At 49.8% G+C, this 20,839-nt stretch overlaps 1 protein-coding gene and 1 non-coding gene across 5 annotated transcripts in view; one reads left to right on the top strand and one right to left on the bottom strand.

The window, feature by feature from the left end:
• The window catches only part of SMARCC2 (SWI/SNF related BAF chromatin remodeling complex subunit C2), a 482,651-nt gene extending 475,117 nt beyond the window's left edge, over positions 1-7,534 (bottom strand). For 3 of the 4 annotated variants that reach the window (XM_086963879.1, XM_086963886.1, XM_086963883.1), the window contains exon 1: positions 7,281-7,534. In XM_086963879.1, the coding sequence (XP_086820005.1) occupies positions 7,281-7,391 (111 nt within the window). In that variant the 5' untranslated portion in view covers positions 7,392-7,534. The remainder of the gene's footprint in view (positions 1-7,280) is intronic. The other variant, XM_086963881.1, reaches the window with a different exon arrangement.
• A 482-nt stretch (positions 7,535-8,016) lies between these two features.
• TRNAS-CGA (transfer RNA serine (anticodon CGA)) lies at positions 8,017-8,098 on the top strand. Its single transcript has one exon. It is a non-coding gene; the product is annotated as a tRNA-Ser (tRNA).
• The last annotated feature ends 12,741 nt before the right edge of the window (positions 8,099-20,839 follow it).

Here is a 20,839-nt window from a genome sequence, read left to right as displayed (position 1 = left end):
TATGCTTTTTGGCCCCTTAACTTGCTTAAAAAATAAATAAAACAACTCTATACATTCAACCGCCGCACGTGAGCTGGAGGATAAAACTGCGCTCTCACTCGCAAGTATTACCTGTAAATAGGCGAGAAGCAAACATTAGCGGAGAAGCTGCTCTTTAGAGAACCGTAGCATTTCCACTCACTTTGCGCTTCTTCCCCGTCATTTGGCCTCATGTGTAGTCCGACTTCTCTTCCCTTTTACCGAGAAGCACGTGTTTTAAATGTGAGGAAGAAATTGAAAGGGCAGTTGCATTTCCCCCCTCATAATTTGACCCTCCAAAATACAAAAGAATTAACTATAGATGAGAGCCTGCAGGGTTTCCCTTTTCAAGCGCGTTTTGCAGCTTCAGGGTTGTCCTGCACTCACATCACGCCCCCATTTTTTAACACCCAAAAGTGCAAATTATCTGTGTTTTGCTTATTATGTTATTCAGCCAAGGTGTCGGGGCCACGGCAACATTTGTGCTCTTGTGCTGCCCACACAGGAAGCCCACCAGGCCCCTCACTGTAACAGGAGGCAGACCCAGCACCCCTCCCATACTTCTAACAAACATCTCTACAGTAAACAGTCTGTGTACTGTTTCTTATCACTGCAATCTATCTCCGTTCACTGGCTCCTCACCAGCCCCCTTCACTCCTCTCTACACATTCCTTCCCATGGCGTTTGGATCTCGGGAGAGAGCAGTGGTGCACAGCTGCATTCCTCCCCTGTTGTTGCGGATTCTATCACTAATTAACACAGTGCGGTCGAGGTCGCTTTCACTTTTGTGTCCGCGCTTCTTTTACTGGTGAATTTCATGCCTATCTGTGCTCCTCATATTCGCGCATAATAAAGTGTAATTCATAAAGCACATTCGGTACCCATCCCTGTGGAGGTCGCAATAACGGACTTATTTAATAATTGGGTGGCAATAGTAATATCCAACACTCCAACATGTATCACAGTGAGCTGAGCACGTTGTTATAACTACTTCCCTTTTGACAAACTGTGATTCACACTGTGATAAAGGCACACTTCCACGTCTCCCTGGCCTTCTTTTAATTTACCTCTGTAAATAATTAACATTTAGCACCTGGTGGATTGCGGGTTAACTGTAAATGTGAAGCGATGCAATTTCATTTTCTGTTTTCACGTTTCTGAATTTAAAGGTTGTTTTCATTTATCTAAACAAACCTTTAACGGGCACAGGTGTAACTGTTCAAAAAAATAGATACAATAATGTTTGTAAGCGCTGCTTCTACTTTTAACCTTTGTAGGCAGCGCCTAGAATGAGCGCGTTCTTGGGCTGGGGGCTTAATTTCAGCAGGGGTCTACCGGTGTGACCGTTGGCACTCAATCATTAACACTTGCATTTTGTGTGTATTATGATACATATTTCTTATTTAGTCATCTGGATACTGTTGGACTGCTGTAGTAGAAGTAAGATGTGTAGCTACCTCAGCAGTTCATACTCTTCTAGCTGCCATTGGTAGGGCCCATAACTATACCTTTTTATATTGTAATATGCTAAAATTAGTTTGTCTTGCTGAAGACCAATGAAAAGGTGTTGCAAGGGGTCAAAACGCTTATGCTTCCACTGATACCGTTTGCAAATAATTCTATGCATTGCAGCCTTCACATTGGGTGAAGTCTGTGCCCTTGCAAATAATTTATTGTATAAGTCAAAACAGAGACGTTGTTTCTCTTTTTAATTAACTTTCGCCATGCACCTAATACGTGTTCACTTGCACTGTGCTGTCACTTGGAGCACATTATATCATATTTTGGAGCACATTATATCATATTTTGGATGAACTATAGTTTTTGTGTAGTTGTGACAAATCTATATATAGCTTACTTTGAATTGTATACAAGTGTTTACTCTATATCCATTTTTTCTTTTCATTTGGTGCAATTTGGGTGGTTACTGCTTGTTTTTTTATTTCAAAAAACAATTTGATGGACAGAATGTAGATCAATGTCTTACATTCACCCCAGTACAAGGATCTGGGCCTAAATCCATCGTTTTTTGCACTCCACACCACCCTGGGTTAGATAATGGCTTTATGCAAATCAGCTCTGACCCTGTGCCCCATGGGAACAGTCCAGTCCGAACTCCACAGCCATATATTTCCCAGACCGGAATCAAGCATCCGAGGACCGGACCGGTTTCGAGGTAACACCTCTCATCAGCCCGGCTAGCTTGACTCCAGTGGTGTGGAGGCTCTGGGACCCACGTCTGAGCTACCCCAGTACACTCAGGGAGAAAATTACAAAAAACAATTTGATGGACCCAGGTCTTTGGACTGGGGTGAGTGTGTGACATTGATCCACATTCGGTCCATCACCTGTTGTGTTTGCATATTCCGCCCTAAGTGCGCTGGGGATGCCCAGACGTGGGTCCCAGGCACTCCACACCACTGGAGTCAACTAGCCGGGCTGATGAGAGGTGTTACCTCGAAACCGGTCCGGTCCTCGGATGCTTGATTCCGTTCTGGGAAGGACATGGCTTTTGTAGTTCGGACTGGACTGTTCCCATGGGGCACAGGGTCAGAGCTGATTTGCATATCGCCATTGTCTAACCCAGGGTGGTATGGAGTGCAAAAAAACGATGGATTTGGGCCCAGATCTTTGGACTGGGGTAAGTGTGTGACATTGATCCACATTCGGTCCATCACCTGTTGTGTTTGCATGTTTTTTTATTTCAGCACTTCGTGGGAGACCATTGGCTTTCTTGCTCCCTAGTTTGTATACCGCTTCCCACTCACAACCACTAGCATTTTATTTGATTTTTATTAACATGCTTTCTTTGCATTTGTGTAAATCTCTTGTTATAAACCTTTAAAAAAAACTGCAATAATTGTGGGTAGCTTTCTAGAGGCACTTCACTGCTGATTTCACTGAGTGATCTTGTGCATGCTGTAGAATGCTAGTGTTCTCTTTTTTTCATTATTAATTTCTGTAGGGGGTGTTTACCAAACAACAGAGTAAATCTATCTATCGCCCTCACTCTATCTATCTATCTATCTATCGCCCTCACTCTATCGCCCTCACTCGACCTATCTATCCCATCACCACAGCATCCCTCAGCACCACCACAGCATCACTCAGGGGCACCACAACATCACTATGCGCCACCACAGCATCACTCGTCGCCACCACATCACTACTCAGCGCCACCACAACATCAATCTGTGCAACCACTCAACAACAACCGGTTCAAATATGTTCTCTCAATGTTTCGAGCTTTATTATAAATGTCACAAAAAGATGTTAATATTACACTTCTGTTCTTGGATTTCCGTCACCATAAAATACACTGAACATAATCTTCACAAAAGTTATTTACAAATGTTTAAGCTAATGCCATTATAAATTACAATAAATGTTAAGTATTAGCTATTAAAAAAACTAAAAGCCATTGTTATTTGTAATAGCAATACATCTAAGTCACATAAATACAACACATATTGCATAACAAATGCTATAGGTGTGACATTTGCGAAAGTTAAAACTACTGGCATTGTAAATGACAAAGCTATTAATTTCGCTATTTTCAAAACCAACACATAAATAAAAAATGTGTCATTTACAATACCAATAGCTCAAACTTTCCTAATGCGAGACCTATTGCATTGCAAATGCTTGTTACCAAATATGTGGAGTCTAAAAGTAGGGAATGAGAGAAGTCAAATCAGGACCCGAAGAAATTTTATAAAAATAGATTATACATATAGAAGGCCTTATTATATTGGTTATGAGCGGTAAGCATTGGGAGAAGATATCGCCCTTGTAAACACTCCTTTCTCTGCCTTTGTTAGACATATTTTTCAAGGTGTCAATTGGGGGGGGGCGCTTTATTACCCCAAACTACTTCCCCATGACAGAGGGCTACAAGCCTTTACACCACAGAGGGCAAATTCAGCGAGTAATAAAAAGAAAAGGAGACTGTTTCCACTGAAAGCACCACAACGCAGTTTAACAAGCATTTGCAATGCAATAGGTCTCGCATTAGGAAAGTTTGAGCTATTGGTTTTGAAAATAGAGAAATTAATAGCTTTGTCATTTACAATGCCAATAGTTTTAACTTTCGCAAATGTGACACCTATAGCATTTGTAATGCAATATGTGTTGTATTTACGTGACTTAGATGAATTGATATTACAAATAACAATGGCTTTCATTTTTTTATAATTAATACTTAAATAAAAGCTATTGTAATTTATAATGGCAATAGCTTAAACTTTTGTAAATAACTTTTGTGAAGATTATGTTCAGTGTATTTTATTGAGACAAAAATCCAAGAACAGAAGTGAACTATTAACATCTTTTTGTGACATTTGTAATAAAGCTTGAAACATTGAGAGAACATATTTGAACCAGTTGTTGAATGGTTGCACAGATTGATGCGGTGGTGGCGCTGAGTGATGTTGTGGTGGCGACGAGTGATGCTGTAGCGTTCAGTGATGCTGTGGTAGCACATAGTGATGTTGTGTTGCCCCAGAGTGATGCTGTGGTGGTGGTGGTGGTGGTGGTGGTAGTGGTGGACGTGGTGGTAGTGGTGGACGTGGAGGTTGTGGACATGGAGGTGGTGGTGGATGTGGACGTGGTGGATGCGGTGGTGGTGGACGCGGTGGAGGTGGACGCGGTGGAGGTGGACATGGTGGTGGTGGACGTGGTGGTGGCGGTGGTTATGGTGGTGTTTGTGGTGGGTGGATATGGTGGTGGTGGACGTGGTGGAGGTGTTGGATGGGGTGGTGGTAGACGTAGTGGTGGTGGATGTGGTGGACGTGGTGGTGGTGGATGTGGTGGACGTGGTGGATGTGGTGGTGGATGTGGTGGTGGAGGCGGTGGTGGAGGCAGTAGTGGTGGACGTGGTAGTGGTGGACGTGGTAGTGGTGGACGTGGTAGTGGTGGACGTGGTAGTGGTGGACGTGGTAGTGGTGATAGACGTGGTGGTGGTGATAGACGTGGTGGTGGTGATAGACGTGGTGGTGGTGATAGACGTGGTGGTGGTGATAGACGTGGTGATGGACGTGGTGGTGGTGATGGACGTGGTGGTGGTGATGGACGTGGTGGTGGTGGTGGACGTGGTGGTGGTGGCGATGGACGTGGTGGTGGTGGCGATGGACGTGGTGGTGGTGGCGATGGACGTGGTGGTGGTGGCGATGGACGTGGTGGTGGTGGCGATGGACGTGGTGGTGGTGGCGATGGACGTGGTGGTGGTGGTGGCGATGGACGTGGTGGTGGCGATGGACGTGGTGGTGGTGGTGGCGATGGACGTGGTGGTGGCGATGGACGTGGTGGTGGTGGCGATTGACGTGGTGGTGGTGGCGATGGACGTGGTGGTGGTGGCGATGGACGTGGTGGTGGTGGCGATGGACGTAGTGGTGGTGGCGATGGACGTAGTGGTGGTGGCGATGGACGTAGTGGTGGTGGCGATGGACGTAGTGGTGGTGGCGATGGACGTAGTGGTGGTGGCGATGGACGTAGTGGTGGCGATGGACGTAGTGGTGGCGAAAACAGCAGTGCTGAGGCTCAAACCAGGTAATCGTCAGGTAGGCATCCTTCTCCCAACGTTCTAGTCTCAGGTTCTGAAGATGCGGGACATGAATCAAGTTCCATTATATGCTCTCTGATGTTCCATTCTCTGGTCCTGAAGACTGCAGAATGGGAATCTAATTTCAGCACATTGTCTCTAGATGAATGAAACATCTGGAGACTAAAATCTGGAAACAGATTTCAAGTCCAACCATGCAATCTTCAGTACCACACTCCGAAACATCTGGACAGCAAAAGTTGTAATTTGATTCCTAGCCCTCAATCTTACACATCAAGAAAACACGAGAATGTTTCAGATATCTACCTTTATCTGGCACTCCTAAATACAGAGAACTGCATCTCTGACAAACACGCCCTAGAATTTGATTCCTATCCAGCAATGTTCAGATATCAAAAGGACATATTTTGAGAATAAATCTGAATCCTATCCTGAAATTTTGAGAACCACAAAACAGAATATAAGGAAAATGCATGCAGAATTTCATTTTCTATCCTGCAGCCTTCAAAAACTGGAAATTACACATTGGGAGAGCGCATGCTGACATCAGACGCCATATACTCAATCTTCGGAACCATAGAGTTCTACATCAAGACAGCACATGCAGGATACAGAGTTTTAACCAGCAATCTTCTGATCCATAGAATGGAACATCTGGAGAGCACAAACTGAAATTAGATTTAAATCCAGCAATATTCCAGAGAATTCCATATCGTTATAACAAGCCAGAATTAAATCGTTATCTGCCAACTTTAGATACAAGAAGAGCACATACTGGACTCAGATTCATTACGTTAATGGTTCCACTCTGCTAAACTTGGGACTGCTCAGGGGAAGACATATTAGAATAAGATTCCTATTATTCAATATTGCAAAACAACGCATAGAGCAAGGAAGATTTCGATCCCTAATCTTCAGAAACAAACACACGAACACTGGGATATCACTTTCTGATATTAGCTACTTATCGTCCAAGTATAACACCCAAAGAAACAAGCATCAAAAGAACACACGTTGAAAAAGATTCCTATATTTTACTCTGTGGAACCAGAGATTGGGACATCAATGTACCACAAGCCGATATCAGATTGCTCTTGTACAATCGTCAGAATCAGAGAATTCAACATCAGGAAAACTGAACTATATATATGTCAATCTTCAAATACACAGAACTGCACATCGAAACATAACGGGGTGTGGATTGCTAACATGCAAGCTTCAAAACAAGAAAAACATTAAGCGAGCGCATGCAGGAGAAGAGTAACAATGGAAAAAACGTGTATCGTGAATGGGGTACACAGGAGGAGTGACTATATTTAAAGGGAATGCAGTAAAAATTAATGGGGTGCATAAGGATAGCTGAGTATGAAAAGGAATAAGGGATGGTGGGTAGGTAAAAAGAAGAGAAGGGCTGAGAGCAAAGTGGAGACTTGGTTGAGAAAACCGGCAGGTGAATATTGTTGGAGAAAGAAAGGGTGGAGTGTGCTTGGGAAACACAAAGGCTTTTCCAGTGGATTCTTCCAGGAGACTCCCGAATGTTGATTTTTGGGGAGAAGGCCCTTCATTCGTCCGAGGCAGTTACCCAGACGGTTCCCCTAGTAACTGCACAACCATCTGGTGCCGCCTGCCAGCGATCAACCCGTTGCTCTTCCAGTCCCCAGCCTCTCTCCCCGTTCTATCCCACCACTACTATGATTCCCACCTTCTTGCAGTTCTTGCCAAGCCAGAGGCGAGCGTTGTCGAACAGGCACACAGTGTCGGAGGCCTCATAATACTTCACATTAGGGCCGCCGTCCTTCTTCCGCACCGCCATCTTCTACCGAGCGCGGCCGGGCCACAACGACACCTGGTGGGTAGCGGCGGCAGCGCGAGCCCGGGGCCTGGGCCTAGCCGCTGGGTAGTATTGCCACCTACCGGTAGACAAGGCAGCCGCCTCTGCAGCGCCGTCCTTCTTCTGTTTCTGGAACACACTGGTCTTCCAACACTAGACTGCGTATCTGTCAATTATTTCCACCTATCTACCGCTCAAAAAATATAATGCTGTACTTTATATTAATGTAGACAAGTTTATTTTTCCGAAGCATCAAGCTGCCTTGCATTTTTACGTTAGGTATGCGTGGCTTCTATAGTTTGTATTTATTCATATATAGTCTTTCTTCCTTGGTGCGCTGGGCCTAAGGTACGATCAGGGGGGCCATCTTGGATTGGTGTTCTCTCTATGAACATACCCGTCTTTTCTTTCTATGTCTTCTTCCACACCTCCTACTTCATCAACTGGAGAGCAAATAACAGAATCACATCTCTTTCTTGCTTTGTTTGCTAGTCTTATTGTAAAGTCACGGTAAATAACGCAGACAACCGTCGATCACAGTTTGTATCTGGCAGGTCATGGGAAATGATTACTTTGTTAAGAAAGCATATTCCTAATGTATCTGTCAGTCACGGTGGCCGAGTGGTTAAGGCGTTGGACTCGAAATCCAATGGGGTTTCCCCGCACAGGTTCGAATCCTGTTCGTGACGGCCGTCCTTTTAATGTTTTATTTAATTTTTTTTGTTAACTGTTTCAGGGGAGCTGATAATAAATGCCCTGATGTATTGTTTTACAACTAAACATGTACTTCAAAGCAGACCGCCGTTTGGCTGTCTGGGATTGTTATTAACGTTTTCATCGCTTGGTTACATCATTTGTTCCCCAAAGGGGACTCTCGACACCTGACGCCCCATATACGCATTATAATATGTTTTTATTGCTATAATATACATTATTACTTTTAGAGCTACGGGGAAGAGATGATAGGCGGGGTAGTTCGTATCGAAATGAGAGCCTCTATTCCTAGGGAGAAAACACGCAACAAAACACACTTGTTTTTTATACGTATGGGGTAGTAAGCGCTATATAAATGCAAATGCAATAACAATACAATACAATGTTGAAACGCCACTCTCCTATCACCGTTGAGGTATGTGTATGTGTGTGTGTGTGTATATGTATATATATAGATATATATTTACATACATACAAACATACATACATGGCACAAGTCCTATACAAAAAAGTGGGGGGACTGACCAAGTAAGACAGTATGCAAATTACATCGTGACCTCACGACGTAGCATTATAAAAGAAATAAAATTGTGCTATTTAAATAATTTGTGTAAATACTGGGACAGACCAACCCATCTGACAGTCTTACATGTGGTGTTGCGCTCTAGTCTACGAGCGTGAACGCGATGACGCGTCACGCCGTAGGCGAGAGCGGAACTGGCGCGCATGCGCAGAGGCGACAGGCGGAGAGCGCGAAACCCGAGATCGGCAGTTGGCGACCGGAGCTCAACCGCTACAGACGCTCGGCGCTCTATATGATTGTATAAGCTGTTTAAATAGAATAAACGCATTCTAAGTATACAGTGGCTCATTGTGCTGTGTTAGTGCAGAAAGAAGGAACATTATATTGGCGACGAGGGTGGGATATGAACACCATCCAGGCACAGCCGAGCTGGACATCGATCCTTCACCGGCGCCTCCACTAGCCCGGAAGACAGAACAGCAATCAGCTAAAGAACACAAGTATAGAGCGTGGCAGCAGCGCAACCGCTCCACCCACCAGGAGACAAACCACACCAAGCTCAGGTCAGTGCTGCCCCAGGGACAAGGAGCCCACAACCTAGCACCCTGGCAACCAAAAGCACCATCCCAGAGCCAGAGGAGGGGGTACAATCCACCAATCCCACGCAAGCTATAAGGGATAACACTCCAGGGAGTCCCAGAAGTCAAGGAGACACCGCAGAGAGTGCAGGAGCATCCAGTGTGCCCAATAACCCCGGAACCCAAGCAGTAGCTCCCAGAGGCGAGGCCAAGATGGCAAACCAAGCTTCAGCCCTGATGGCCCCCATCCCATTCCTACCCAGACCAGGGGAGCCCCAGATGAAATGGGAGGATTGGAGGGAGTACTTTAGGAACTACATAGAAGCACTGGAGGATGAGAATGGAGAGGAATACACTCCAGCAAGAAAAAAGAGATTACTGCTCCACAATCTAGGTCCTGAAGGGGTGAGGGTGTTCGCAAACATCGTGCCCAAGGAACGGGGTGCAACAGGGACTGACGTCTTCAAAAATGCACTAGAAGACCTGGACAACCACTACCGCCCTGCAGTGTGTGTTTCCATAGACCGTTACAATTTCCAGCAAAGGAAGCAAGAGGCCGGGGAGTCCATTGACGACTATGTGGCCGCACTCCGACGCCTAGCCATCACGTGCCAATACGGAGCTCTGCAGGACGAGTACATAAAAGACCAGATAGTCATGCATACCACCAACAGGTCTGTCCAGGACAAGCTATGGGCACAGAATGAAACGTCACTCAAGGAAGTCATAGCCATGGTGAAAAAGGCTGAAATGTCGAAACGCTGTGCAGAGGCGGCCAAACGAGAAAGTACGCAGAAGCAGATGGTTAACAAGATAGACGAAGCCTCTACATCCAACACACAAAAAGTTCATATGGAGACCAGAGGCGGGAGACCAAATGGACAGGGAAACAGACGGGGCGCCCTACCACAGAAAGCAAATTCTCATGTTATAGATGTGGCAGCACAGCGCACTCGGCTCAAGATAAACGTTGTCCAGCGTTATGCGCCAGATGCGCGTTTTGCGGCCTGGTCGGCCATTTTGAAAAAGTATGCCGCAAGAAGGGAAAGAACGCCACCTTCAAGTGTGTGGAATCAGCGACGTCGGAAATCAGCGAGGTAGACGATCAGGAAGACGGAGAAATGGTGGTGGCAGGTAAACGCAGGGATAAACCTCGCACGGACATGCTCATTGGGGGTGTGAAGGTACATGTAGCAGTCGACTCTGGTTCACCCTGGACGATAGTGCAAAGATCCATATGGGAGGAAGATTTCGCACCAGTGGTAGGGCCTGATCTGCGGCCACCGGACATCCGGGCCATCTCATACACCGAGAACGCCATTCCCATGGTGGGCTGTCGAGACCTCGAATTCGAGTTCAGAGGGAGATCAGCCACCTGCACATTGTACGTCGCGGAGAAGGGTCCTTCGGTACTCGGATGGAGAGATGCAGGAGATCTAGGAATTATATTAAACCCAGGAGGAAAAGAACAAATTCTCTTAACGGACGAGTGGCCCATCACCAAAGGAGAAGATTGGAAATCCGCCTACCCCAAGGTATTCGAGGGAACAGTGGGAAAACTGGACAAATTTGTTCACAAAATAGTGCTCAAGGAGGGGGCAATACCAGTGACTCACAAAGTCAGGAACATCCCTATATCCACTAGCGAAGCCGTGCAACAGGAACTTCAGAGACTGGAGAAACAAGGCATCATAGAACCAGTGGACAGCTCGGAGTGGTTGTCCCCACTCGTTGTAGCCAAGAAACCCAATGGGAAGGTTCGTCTCTGCGTGGACCTCCGCGAACTCAACAAATGCCTCATCGTGGAGAAGTTTCCCCTACCCAGAATTGAGGAGATGCTCGCAAGAACCAAAGGTATCAGCCATTTCTCCACCATAGATCTCACGTCTGCGTACCATCAAATCGAGCTGCATCCAACGAGTAGAAAGTACACCTCATTCATCACACCCTTTGGGTGTTATCAATTCCGCTGCATGCCCTTTGGTCTAGCGTCAGCAGCGGCTGTCTTTCAAAAGTTGATGCATCGATTGTTCAAGGACATCTCAGGAGTGCAGTATTTCCAGGATGACATACTGGTAATGGGTTCCACCAGAGGAGATCATGACAGCAAACTAACCAGGGTCCTCGAAGTGTTGCAAGACAAAGGCCTAACGGCAGAATGGAGCAAATGCAAAATAGGGATGCCCTCTGTCACGTACTTGGGACACAAGATCGGTACACATGGCATTTCCCCGAAGGAGCAAAACGTAAGAGCTATCAAGGAAGCCAAGGCCCCGAGTACCAAGGAAGAAGTACGGTCATTCCTTGGAATGGCCGAGTACTATAGTAAGTTTGTAAGACACTTTGCCACCAAAACGTACAGGATGCGACAACTCATCAGAGACAAAACGAAGTTCGAATGGGACAAGGAAGCGCAAATCGAATTTGAAACAGTAAAGAACTGCATCAGCCAAGCCGTTCCCTTGCAAGGGTACATCCCCTCAGGCAACACCATCTTGACGACGGATGCAAGCGACAAAGGCTTAGGGGCAGTGTTGGCACAGGAGAGGGAGAATGGATCCACAGAAACCATCAGTTTCGCTTCACGTGCTCTCTCCCCAACGGAACAAAGATACAGCGTCATTGAAAAAGAGATGCTGGCGGTCACATGGGCAATGGCCAAGTTTCGACAGTTCATCTGGGGGACCAGGTTCAAGCTCCAAACGGATCACAAGCCCCTGGTAAAAGTCCTAACGTCTTCGGGCCACGACACTGCGACCCCACGCATAGCGAAAATGACACTAAAACTACTGGACTATACGTACGATGTCGAGTATCTGCCAGGAACTCAAAATAGAGTAGCCGATTACCTCAGCAGAGCATCTGCCATGGAGGAGGCGCCAGAGACTGCTCTGGACAAAGAGGAGATGGTAGCATGCATGGAAGACAATGAAATGACTATTAGCCGACAAGAATGGGCAGCGGCATACGAACAAGATGCGGAGAAATCAGAGATAAAGCGACACCTCACTTCTGGATGGCCGGACAAAAGGAAGCTCTCTGAAGGCGTACGGAAGTTTTACGAAATAAGAGAAGAACTGTCCCTGAGCGATTCAGGGGTCTTTCTGTACAGAGGAGAAAGGGTAGTACCACCGGAAGTCCTGATACCAAAGTTATTGAAACAACTACATGAAGGACACTTGGGCATCGTAAAGACCAAAGCACGAGTAAAGCAAATGTATTGGTGGCCTGGTATGGATGCCCAAATAGAAAGGCAAGTGAGAGAATGTGGACAGTGCCAAGGAGCGGACAAAATACTACGACCCCTCAGACCTGCGTTGGGAAAGTTCGAGAACCCGCAAAACCCCTGGGAAAACTTGGCTATTGACATACTTGGACCTGTGCTTGATTATAGAGGAGTGAACAAAATCCTATGTGTGGTCATAGACAAATATTCTAAATGGCAGGAAGTTGACATCCAAGAATCTATGGACACGGAAACAGTGCTGAAATTCCTGTCGTCCTTATTCATAAGAGAAGGAATACCCAAAACGATACTCAGTGATAATGGACCGCAATTCGTCTCGGACAAATGGATGCGATTCATGAAGAGAAATGGGATTGAGTCGAAACACACAGCTATCTACCACCCAGCATGTAACGGCCAAGTGGAGCGGTTCAACCGCGTGCTAATGGGCTCCATACAAGCAGCCATTTCGCAAGGGAAAGACTGGGAAACCGAAGTACAGAGCATGCTATGGGCTTACAGGATCAGCCCAGCGGTGGTGGGGTACAGCCCCTTCCAAGTGTTGAGAGGCCGACTCCCGTTCACCAGGGACAATGTTGTGTGGAGGGAAAAAACCATAACCAGCAAGTGGTCCCCGGCGGTGGTCCAGCACAACCTAGAGAAGGCCCAGAGGATTTATGCAGCCCATTACGACAAACGACGCAACACTAAGGAAACAGAGCTGGAAGAAGGAGAATGGGTCAGGGTCAAGCTTCCCACTTTACAAAAGAAAGGTGAGAGCAAGTATAGCCAACCCTTACAAGTCAAAGAAGTGCGAGGCAGAGCAGCTCTCCTCAGCGACGGCAAGGTGTGGTCCCAAGACCGCATGGCTAGAGTCAACAAGATTGTAACGTGGCCCAAGGCAGAGGAGGAGGAGATACCCGTGGGGTCTGAAGAAGTAATTCCTCCACATGTACAAAGCTCGAGTGAACTATCGGAAGAAGGAGAAGGTGGAGAAAGGGAAACTCCAGCCACAGAGTCGACGGGCATGGACTATACCCCTGCCGGTGAGGGACAGAGAGAGGATCAGAGAGAAAGTGAGAGGCTACGTGGAGAGAGAGAGGTGGAAGAAAGCATACCGGTAAGGTGCACCCGCAGGGGCAGAGCAGTCACTTTACCCTCAAGATATAGAGACTTTGAAATGAGTGGACATTAGAACATGGACTAGAATTGTTCTCCTTGTTGTTGTTAAAGGGGGGAGATATGTGGTGTTGCGCTCTAGTCTACGAGCGTGAACGCGATGACGCGTCACGCCGTAGGCGAGAGCGGAACTGGCGCGCATGCGCAGAGGCGACAGGCGGAGAGCGCGAAACCCGAGATCGGCAGTTGGCGACCGGAGCTCAACCGCTACAGACGCTCGGCGCTCCATATGATTGTATAAGCTGTTTAAATAGAATAAACGCATTCTAAGTATACAGTGGCTCATTGTGCTGTGTTAGTGCAGAAAGAAGGAACATTATATTACAGTGTCTGCATTTATATAAAGGGACAGAACAAAGGCAAAAGCATGCCTCTCTTAAGTACCTGTGAAGAGAAGGCTAGCTGTGTGCCTTTGTTTCCCTCTTGGAATTTACATTTAAGCGTGAGGTTCCAGGCGGCACACAGTCATCATCTTCAAACAATAGGAGGCCGGATGGCCCCTTAACTTCGGGCCAGCTGGAGATGAAACAAGAATTGGAAATGCAATAGGTCTCGGATTTATTTGAGTTAGAGCAAATGGCATTGTAAATGGCAATGTCTTTTCGCAATGTGTTATGGAGTGTATGCTTGTGGTGTGGAGTGGAAATATGTGGGTTGGATTGGAATTGTAGCAAGGGTGGCATGCTGGGCTTTAGGTGACTATGTTTAAATGTAGAGTGCGCAATACTGTGATTGCTACAATACTTAATTGTGGATGCGTTAACAATTGATGTTTGCACTGATGGCTGGTGGTGTGTGTGCCTGTAGAAATTGTGCACTGATGGTGAAAGCGTGCACTGACGGCTAGTGGTGTGCGTATGCCCGGTGAAAGCGTGCACTGATGGTTGCTGTTGTGTGTGTGCCTGGTGAAAGAGTGCAGTGACTGCTGGTGGTGTGTGTGTGCCTGGTGAAAGCATGCTCGCCCTCCACACTCACACACTGCTGGCCCTGGACAACCACATACTGATCACCATGGACACCCACATACTGATCACCCTGCATACTCACATACTGATCTCCCTGCATACTCAAACACTCACCCTGCATACTCATATACTGATCTCCCTGCATACTCATACACTCACCCTGCATACTCACATACTGATCTCCCTGCATACTCAAACACTGCTCACCCTGCATACTCACACACTGCTGGCCCTGGACACCCACATACTGATCACCCTGCATACTCACATACTGTTCACCCTGCATACTCACATACTGATCATCTTGCATACTCAAACACTGCTCACCCTGCATACTCACACTCTGCTCGCCCTGCACACTCACACACTGCTGGCCCTGGACACCCAAATACTGATCACCCTGCATACTCACATACTGATCACCCTGCATACTCACATACTGATTACCCTGCATACTCAAACACTGCTCACCCTGCATACTCACACTCTGCTCGCCCTGCACACTCACACACTGCTGGCCCTGGACACCCAAATACTGATCACCCTGCATACTCACATACTGTTCACCCTGCATACTCACATACTGATCATCCTGCATACTCAAACACTGCTCACCCTGCATACTCACACTCTGCTCGCCCTGCACACTCACACACTGCTGGCCCCGGACACCCAAATACTGATCACCCTGCATACTCACATACTGATCACCCTGCATACTCACATACTGATCACCCTGCATACTCAAACATTGCTCACCCTGTATACTCACACTCTGCTCACCCTGCATACTCACACTCTGCTCACCCTGCACACTCACACACTGCTGGCCCTGAACACCCACATACTGATCACCCTGCATACTCACATACTGATCACCCTGCATACTCAAACACTCTTCCTGCATATTCACATACTGATCACCTTGCATACTCAAACACTGCTCACCCTGCATGCTCACACTCTGCTCACCCTGAATACGAACACTCTTCTCGCCCTGCACCTTCACACACTGCTGGCCCTGGACACCCACATACTGATCATCCTGCATACTCACATGCTTATCACCCTGTCTACTCAAACACTGCTCACCCTGCATACTCACACTCTGCTCACCCTGCATACTCACACTCTGCTTGCCCTGCACACGCAAGCACTGCTGGCCCTGGACACCCACATACTGATCACCCTGCATACTCACATACTGATCGCACTGCATACTCAAACACTGCTCACCCTGCATACTCACACTTTGCTCACCCTGCATACTCACACTCTGCTCGCCCTGCACACTCACACACTACTGGCCCTGGACACCCACATACTGTTCATCATGCATACTCACATACTGATCACCCTGCATACTCAAACACTCACCCTGCATACTCACATACTGATCACCCTGCATGCTCAAACACTGCTCACCCTGCATACTCACACTCTGCTCACCTTGCATACTCACACTCTGCTCGCCCTGCGCACTCACACCCTGCTGGCCCTGGGCACCCACATACTGATCACCCTGCCTACTCACACACTGATCACCCTGCACACTCAAAAACTCACCCTGCATATTCACATACTGATCACCCTGCATACTCAAACACTGCTCACCCTGCATACTCACACTCTGCTCACCCTGCATACTCACACTCTGCTCGCCCTGCACACTCACACACTGCTGGCCCTGGACACCCACATACTGATCTCCGTGAATACTCACATACTGATCACCCTGCATACTCAAACAATGCTCACCCTGCATACTCACACTCTGCTCACTCTGCAAACTCACACTCTGCTCACCCTGCACACTCACACACTGATGGCCCTGGACACCCACATACTGATCACCCTGCATACTCACTGATCACCCTGCATACTCAAACACTGCTCGCCCTGCATACTCACACTCTGTTCACCCTGCATACTCACACTCTGCTCACCCTACCCACTCCCACACTGCTGGCCCTGGACACCCACATACTGATCACCCTGCATACTCACATACTGATCACCCTGCATACTTGTTGGAAGGCGGTGACCCCAGGGGTCAAGAGGACTCTCCTAACCACCCGGAACCTCCTCTCCCACAATTACTGCTGAGTCTTATCGAGGAGGAGTCCCCACCGGGGCGGACTGATCGTACACACTGCCGACACACCACACTTACGAACGGACACCACACCGTGAATCTTTATCAAGTATGAACTTTATCAAGATAAAAGTAGGGAGCAATACACAGCGATCGAGGGATCGCGAAAGTCTCGTAACAAGGGAACGGGGAAGCGGGACAGTCTTAAAGGGCCAGCTGGCGCACCACGTACCCTGCGCACAGTTCTCAGTCCTCGAACTGGGGGGTACGGGGGCTGGCGATGGAACTTGCTGTCCTACTCACTTCTAGTTCAGACGGTCGTGAGGGTAGCGTTGATGGTCCAGCCGGACCAGAGAGTTCTTTCAAGCCGCGACGAGGTCAGCAGGGCTTGGTCAGGAGTAGTCCGTCGTACTGGTAGGCAGGTGGAGCCGCGACAGCGTCCGCAGGGCTCTGAATGGTTCAGGTCTCGTACTTCGAGGGTGAGCCGCGACAGCGTCAGCAGGGCTCCGATGGTTCAGGTCTTGCGCTTCGAGAGGGAGCCGCGACAGCGTCAGCAGGGCTCCGATGATTCAGTTCCGTTGGTTCGAGGATGAGCCGCGACGACGTCAGCAGGGCTCGGTGGGTCAGAGTCTGTTCTCCTCAAGGTCAGCCGCGATCAGATCAGCAGGGCTTTCTTGTCCAAGATACAACTGCCGGCTAGATGTAAGGCAGGCTGTCTTATAGTCCAGGAGCTCTTTGATGTCCGGACCCTCAGAGGCAGGAGGCCGGAGGTCCGAGGGCCAGGCGCCTGATTGTTTGGGCGGTTGGATCTTTGATGCTTTGGACCATGCGTCCAGGGAATCCCAGACCCCCATCAAGGCCTGGAGCCAGCTCACTAGGAAGCCAAAAGGTGTGATCGAAACCAGCCCCCAGGGATGGTTCCGAGGTGTGAGGACAACCAGCCCCTCAGGAGGGGGCCGGAGGTGTGATGGAAGCCTTGGTTTCGGGTACTTGGTGAGTCGTTCACCCCCCTGGGTGAGTCGGGGCGTGCCGGACGCGCCCGCCTGGCTGCGGCCAGGAGCGACCAGAGGCTGCTGAAGGGAAGAAGGCGGCCGGCTGGCCGGGGTGGCCAAACATGGAGTCTGCTGGTCACGTGCATGGGTGCAGGCACGCGGTCTGGAGGTCGTTTCAGGTCTGATGTAGGAGTCTCGGATATAGTTCTGGGTGGACGGAAATTAGTTCTGTCCGTCGGTCGGGGTTATGGTGGGGTCAGTGAGGGCCACGCCACGAGGCCGGGTCCAACATGCGTCCCCTCCAGCTGAAAGACGAGGAGAACTACCCATCCTCTTGGGGGTTCTCCTCGCTGAGGCGGAAGAAGCGGGACAGGCCGTCGGCGTTGGCGTGGTCGGCACCCGGCCTGTGTTCCACAGTAAAATCCATCCCTTGGAGGGAGATGGACCAGCATAGCAGTTTAGGGTTCTCTCCTCTCATCTGCATGAGCCACCGGAGAGGACGGTGGTCGGTCTGGACCCGGAAGTGGGTACCGAACAGGTAGGGCCTCAGTTTCTTCAAAGCCCAGACTACGGCGAAGGCCTCTCGCTCGATGGTGCTCCATCTCTGCTCCCGGGGTAGTAGCCTCCGGCTGATAAAGGCCACTGGATGATCAATCCCCTGGTCGTCCACCTGGGAGAGCACGGCTCCGATGCCATGTTCGGAGGCGTCCGTCTGGACCACGAATTCTCTGGAGTAATCAGGGGCCTGTAGTACTGGAGCGGTGCACATGGCTTGCTTTAATTCCTCGAATGCCTTCTGGCAGGCGGGGGTCCAACTAACCTTCTTGGGGTTGGCCTTGGCTGTCAACTCGGTGAGGGGGCCTACAATACTCCCGTACCCCTTGATGAACCTAAGGTAGTACCCTGTGAGGCCTAGGAAGGCCCGCACCTCGGTCTGGGTCGTGGGGGTCTCCCAGGCATTGATAGCGTCTATCTTGGGTTGGAGGGGGCTACGAGACCGCTCCCGACCTGGTGGCCGAGGTATACCACGGAGCTTTGTCCTATTTGGCACTTGCTAGCTTTAATGGTGAGCCCGCGGCGCCGCAGGGCGTCCAACACCTCCCAGAGGTGGTGCAGGTGTTCGGGCCAGTGGGCACTGAACACCGCAATGTCGTCGAGATACGCTGCGCTAAAGCTTTCCAACCCGTCCAGGACGTGATTGACCAGTCCTGGAAGGTGGCGGGGGCGTTTTTCATGCCGAAGGGCATCACTCTGAAGTGAAAATGGCCATCTGGAGTGGAGAAAGCAGACCTTTCTTTGGCCCGCTCCGTGAGGCCGATCTGCCAGTAGCCACTGGTGAGATCGAAGGTACTGAGGTACTGAGCCGACCCTAGGCAGTCAATAAGTTCGTCGGCTCAGGGGATGGGGTGTGCGTCGATTCGGGTGACTGCGTTGAGTCCGCGGTAGTCCACGCAGAACCTCAGCTCAGGGACGGTGCCGGGGGCGGCTGCTTTCGGAACCAGGACCACGGGGCTAGCCCATGGGCTGTCGGAAGCTTCTACCACTCCTTGGTCCAGCATTTTTTCGACTTCGGCCTTGATGCAGGCTCGAACTCGATCGGGGACTCGGTAGGCTCTGTGGCGTACCGGAGGGCTGTCCCCGGTATCCACGTCGTGGACGCACCAACTGGTGACGCCGGGGGTGAGGGAGAAGAGGTCTGAGAATTGTCCCAACAAGTGGCGACATTCTTCCTGCTGCAAGGGGGTGAGGGTGGAGGAGAGACTCACTCCCTCTACGGAGCCGTCTTGATCCTTTGCACACAGGAGATCTGGGAGAGGGTCCGTTTCCTCTTCCTCTCCGTCGTCGGTGGCAAGGAGTAAGCCTAACTCAGAACGCACAAAGTGGGGTTTGAGCCGGTTCACGTGTAAGACTTTCAGGGCGTTCCTGGCTGATTTCGTATTAACGATGTAGTTGACCTTGCTCTTGCGCTCTATCACTTTAAAGGGTCCCGTCCACTTGTCCTGCAAGACACAAGGTTCCACTGGGGACATAACCCAAACCTGTTGGCCTGGTTGAAACTCGACCAGAGTGGCATTCTGGTCGTACCAGCGTTTCATCTCCTCTTGGCTGGCCTCCAGGTTGGCCTCGGTCAGCTCGCGAAACTTCCGCGTCTGGTTCCGGAGGGCCAGGACGTAGGAGAACACATCGGGGGGGGGTACTCGGGGAGGCTGTCTCCCAGTCTTCCTTGACCAGGCTGAGGGGACCCCGGACGGGGTGCCCATAGAGCAGCTCGAAGGGACTGAACCCCAAGGATTTCTGGGGGACCTCTCGGTATGCGAACAGGAGGCAGGGAAGGAGGACGTCCCACTTGCGTCGCAGGGGCTCCTCGAGACCCATGATCATCCCCTTCAGGGTGCGGTTGAACTGCTCGACCAGGCCGTTACCCTGGGGATGGTATGGGGTGGTGAACCGGTACGACACCCCACACTGTTGCCAAAGGGACTTCATATACCGGGAGATAAAGTTTGTGCCTCGGTCGCTCACTATTTCTCGCGGGAAACCCACCCGGGAGAAGATCCCCATGAGGGCCCGGCCCACGACCGGGGCCGTCACGGTCCGGAGGGAGGTGGCTTTGGGGTATCGGGTGGCGCGATCGACCAAAACCAAAAGGAACCGGTGGCCTAAGGAGGTCCGGGGGTCCAGAGGTCCGACGATGTCCATCCCCACCTTCTCAAAGGGTGTGCTGACAACGGGAAAGGGCTGGAGGGGAGCCTTATGCTTGCCTCCGCTTTTGCCGCTAGCCTGACACGTGGGGCAGGACTTACAGTGGTGTTCCACATCGGCCCGCATGTGGGGCCAGTAGAAGTGGGTCACTAGGCGTTGGAATGTCTTATCTTGGCCCAGATGTCCCGCCAGGGGCACATCGTGGGCCAGGTTGAGAAGGAAACCGCGGAAACGTAGGGGTACCACCAGCACGCGGGCTGACCCTAGTTCAGCGGTCTTCTGTTCACTGTACAGTAGGCCGTTTTCCCAGTAAAGGTAACTGGTCTCCGGCGGCCTGGGCTGCGGCCTGTCGCCGGAGCTCTTCAAGGGCAGGGCAGGAGGTCTGCTCCTGGCAGAACTCCTCTCGGGATGGTCCTCCCTCTTGGCGCCACTGGGCCAACTCGGGGAGATCGGCT

Source organism: Lissotriton vulgaris, chromosome 1_1 (assembly GCF_964263255.1).
Source record: "Lissotriton vulgaris chromosome 1_1, aLisVul1.2, whole genome shotgun sequence".
NCBI classification, from domain to species: Eukaryota; Metazoa; Chordata; class Amphibia; order Caudata; family Salamandridae; genus Lissotriton; species Lissotriton vulgaris.
The sequence above is the reverse complement of the archived record's forward strand: the minus strand, read 5'-3'. Positions and strand labels throughout refer to the sequence as shown.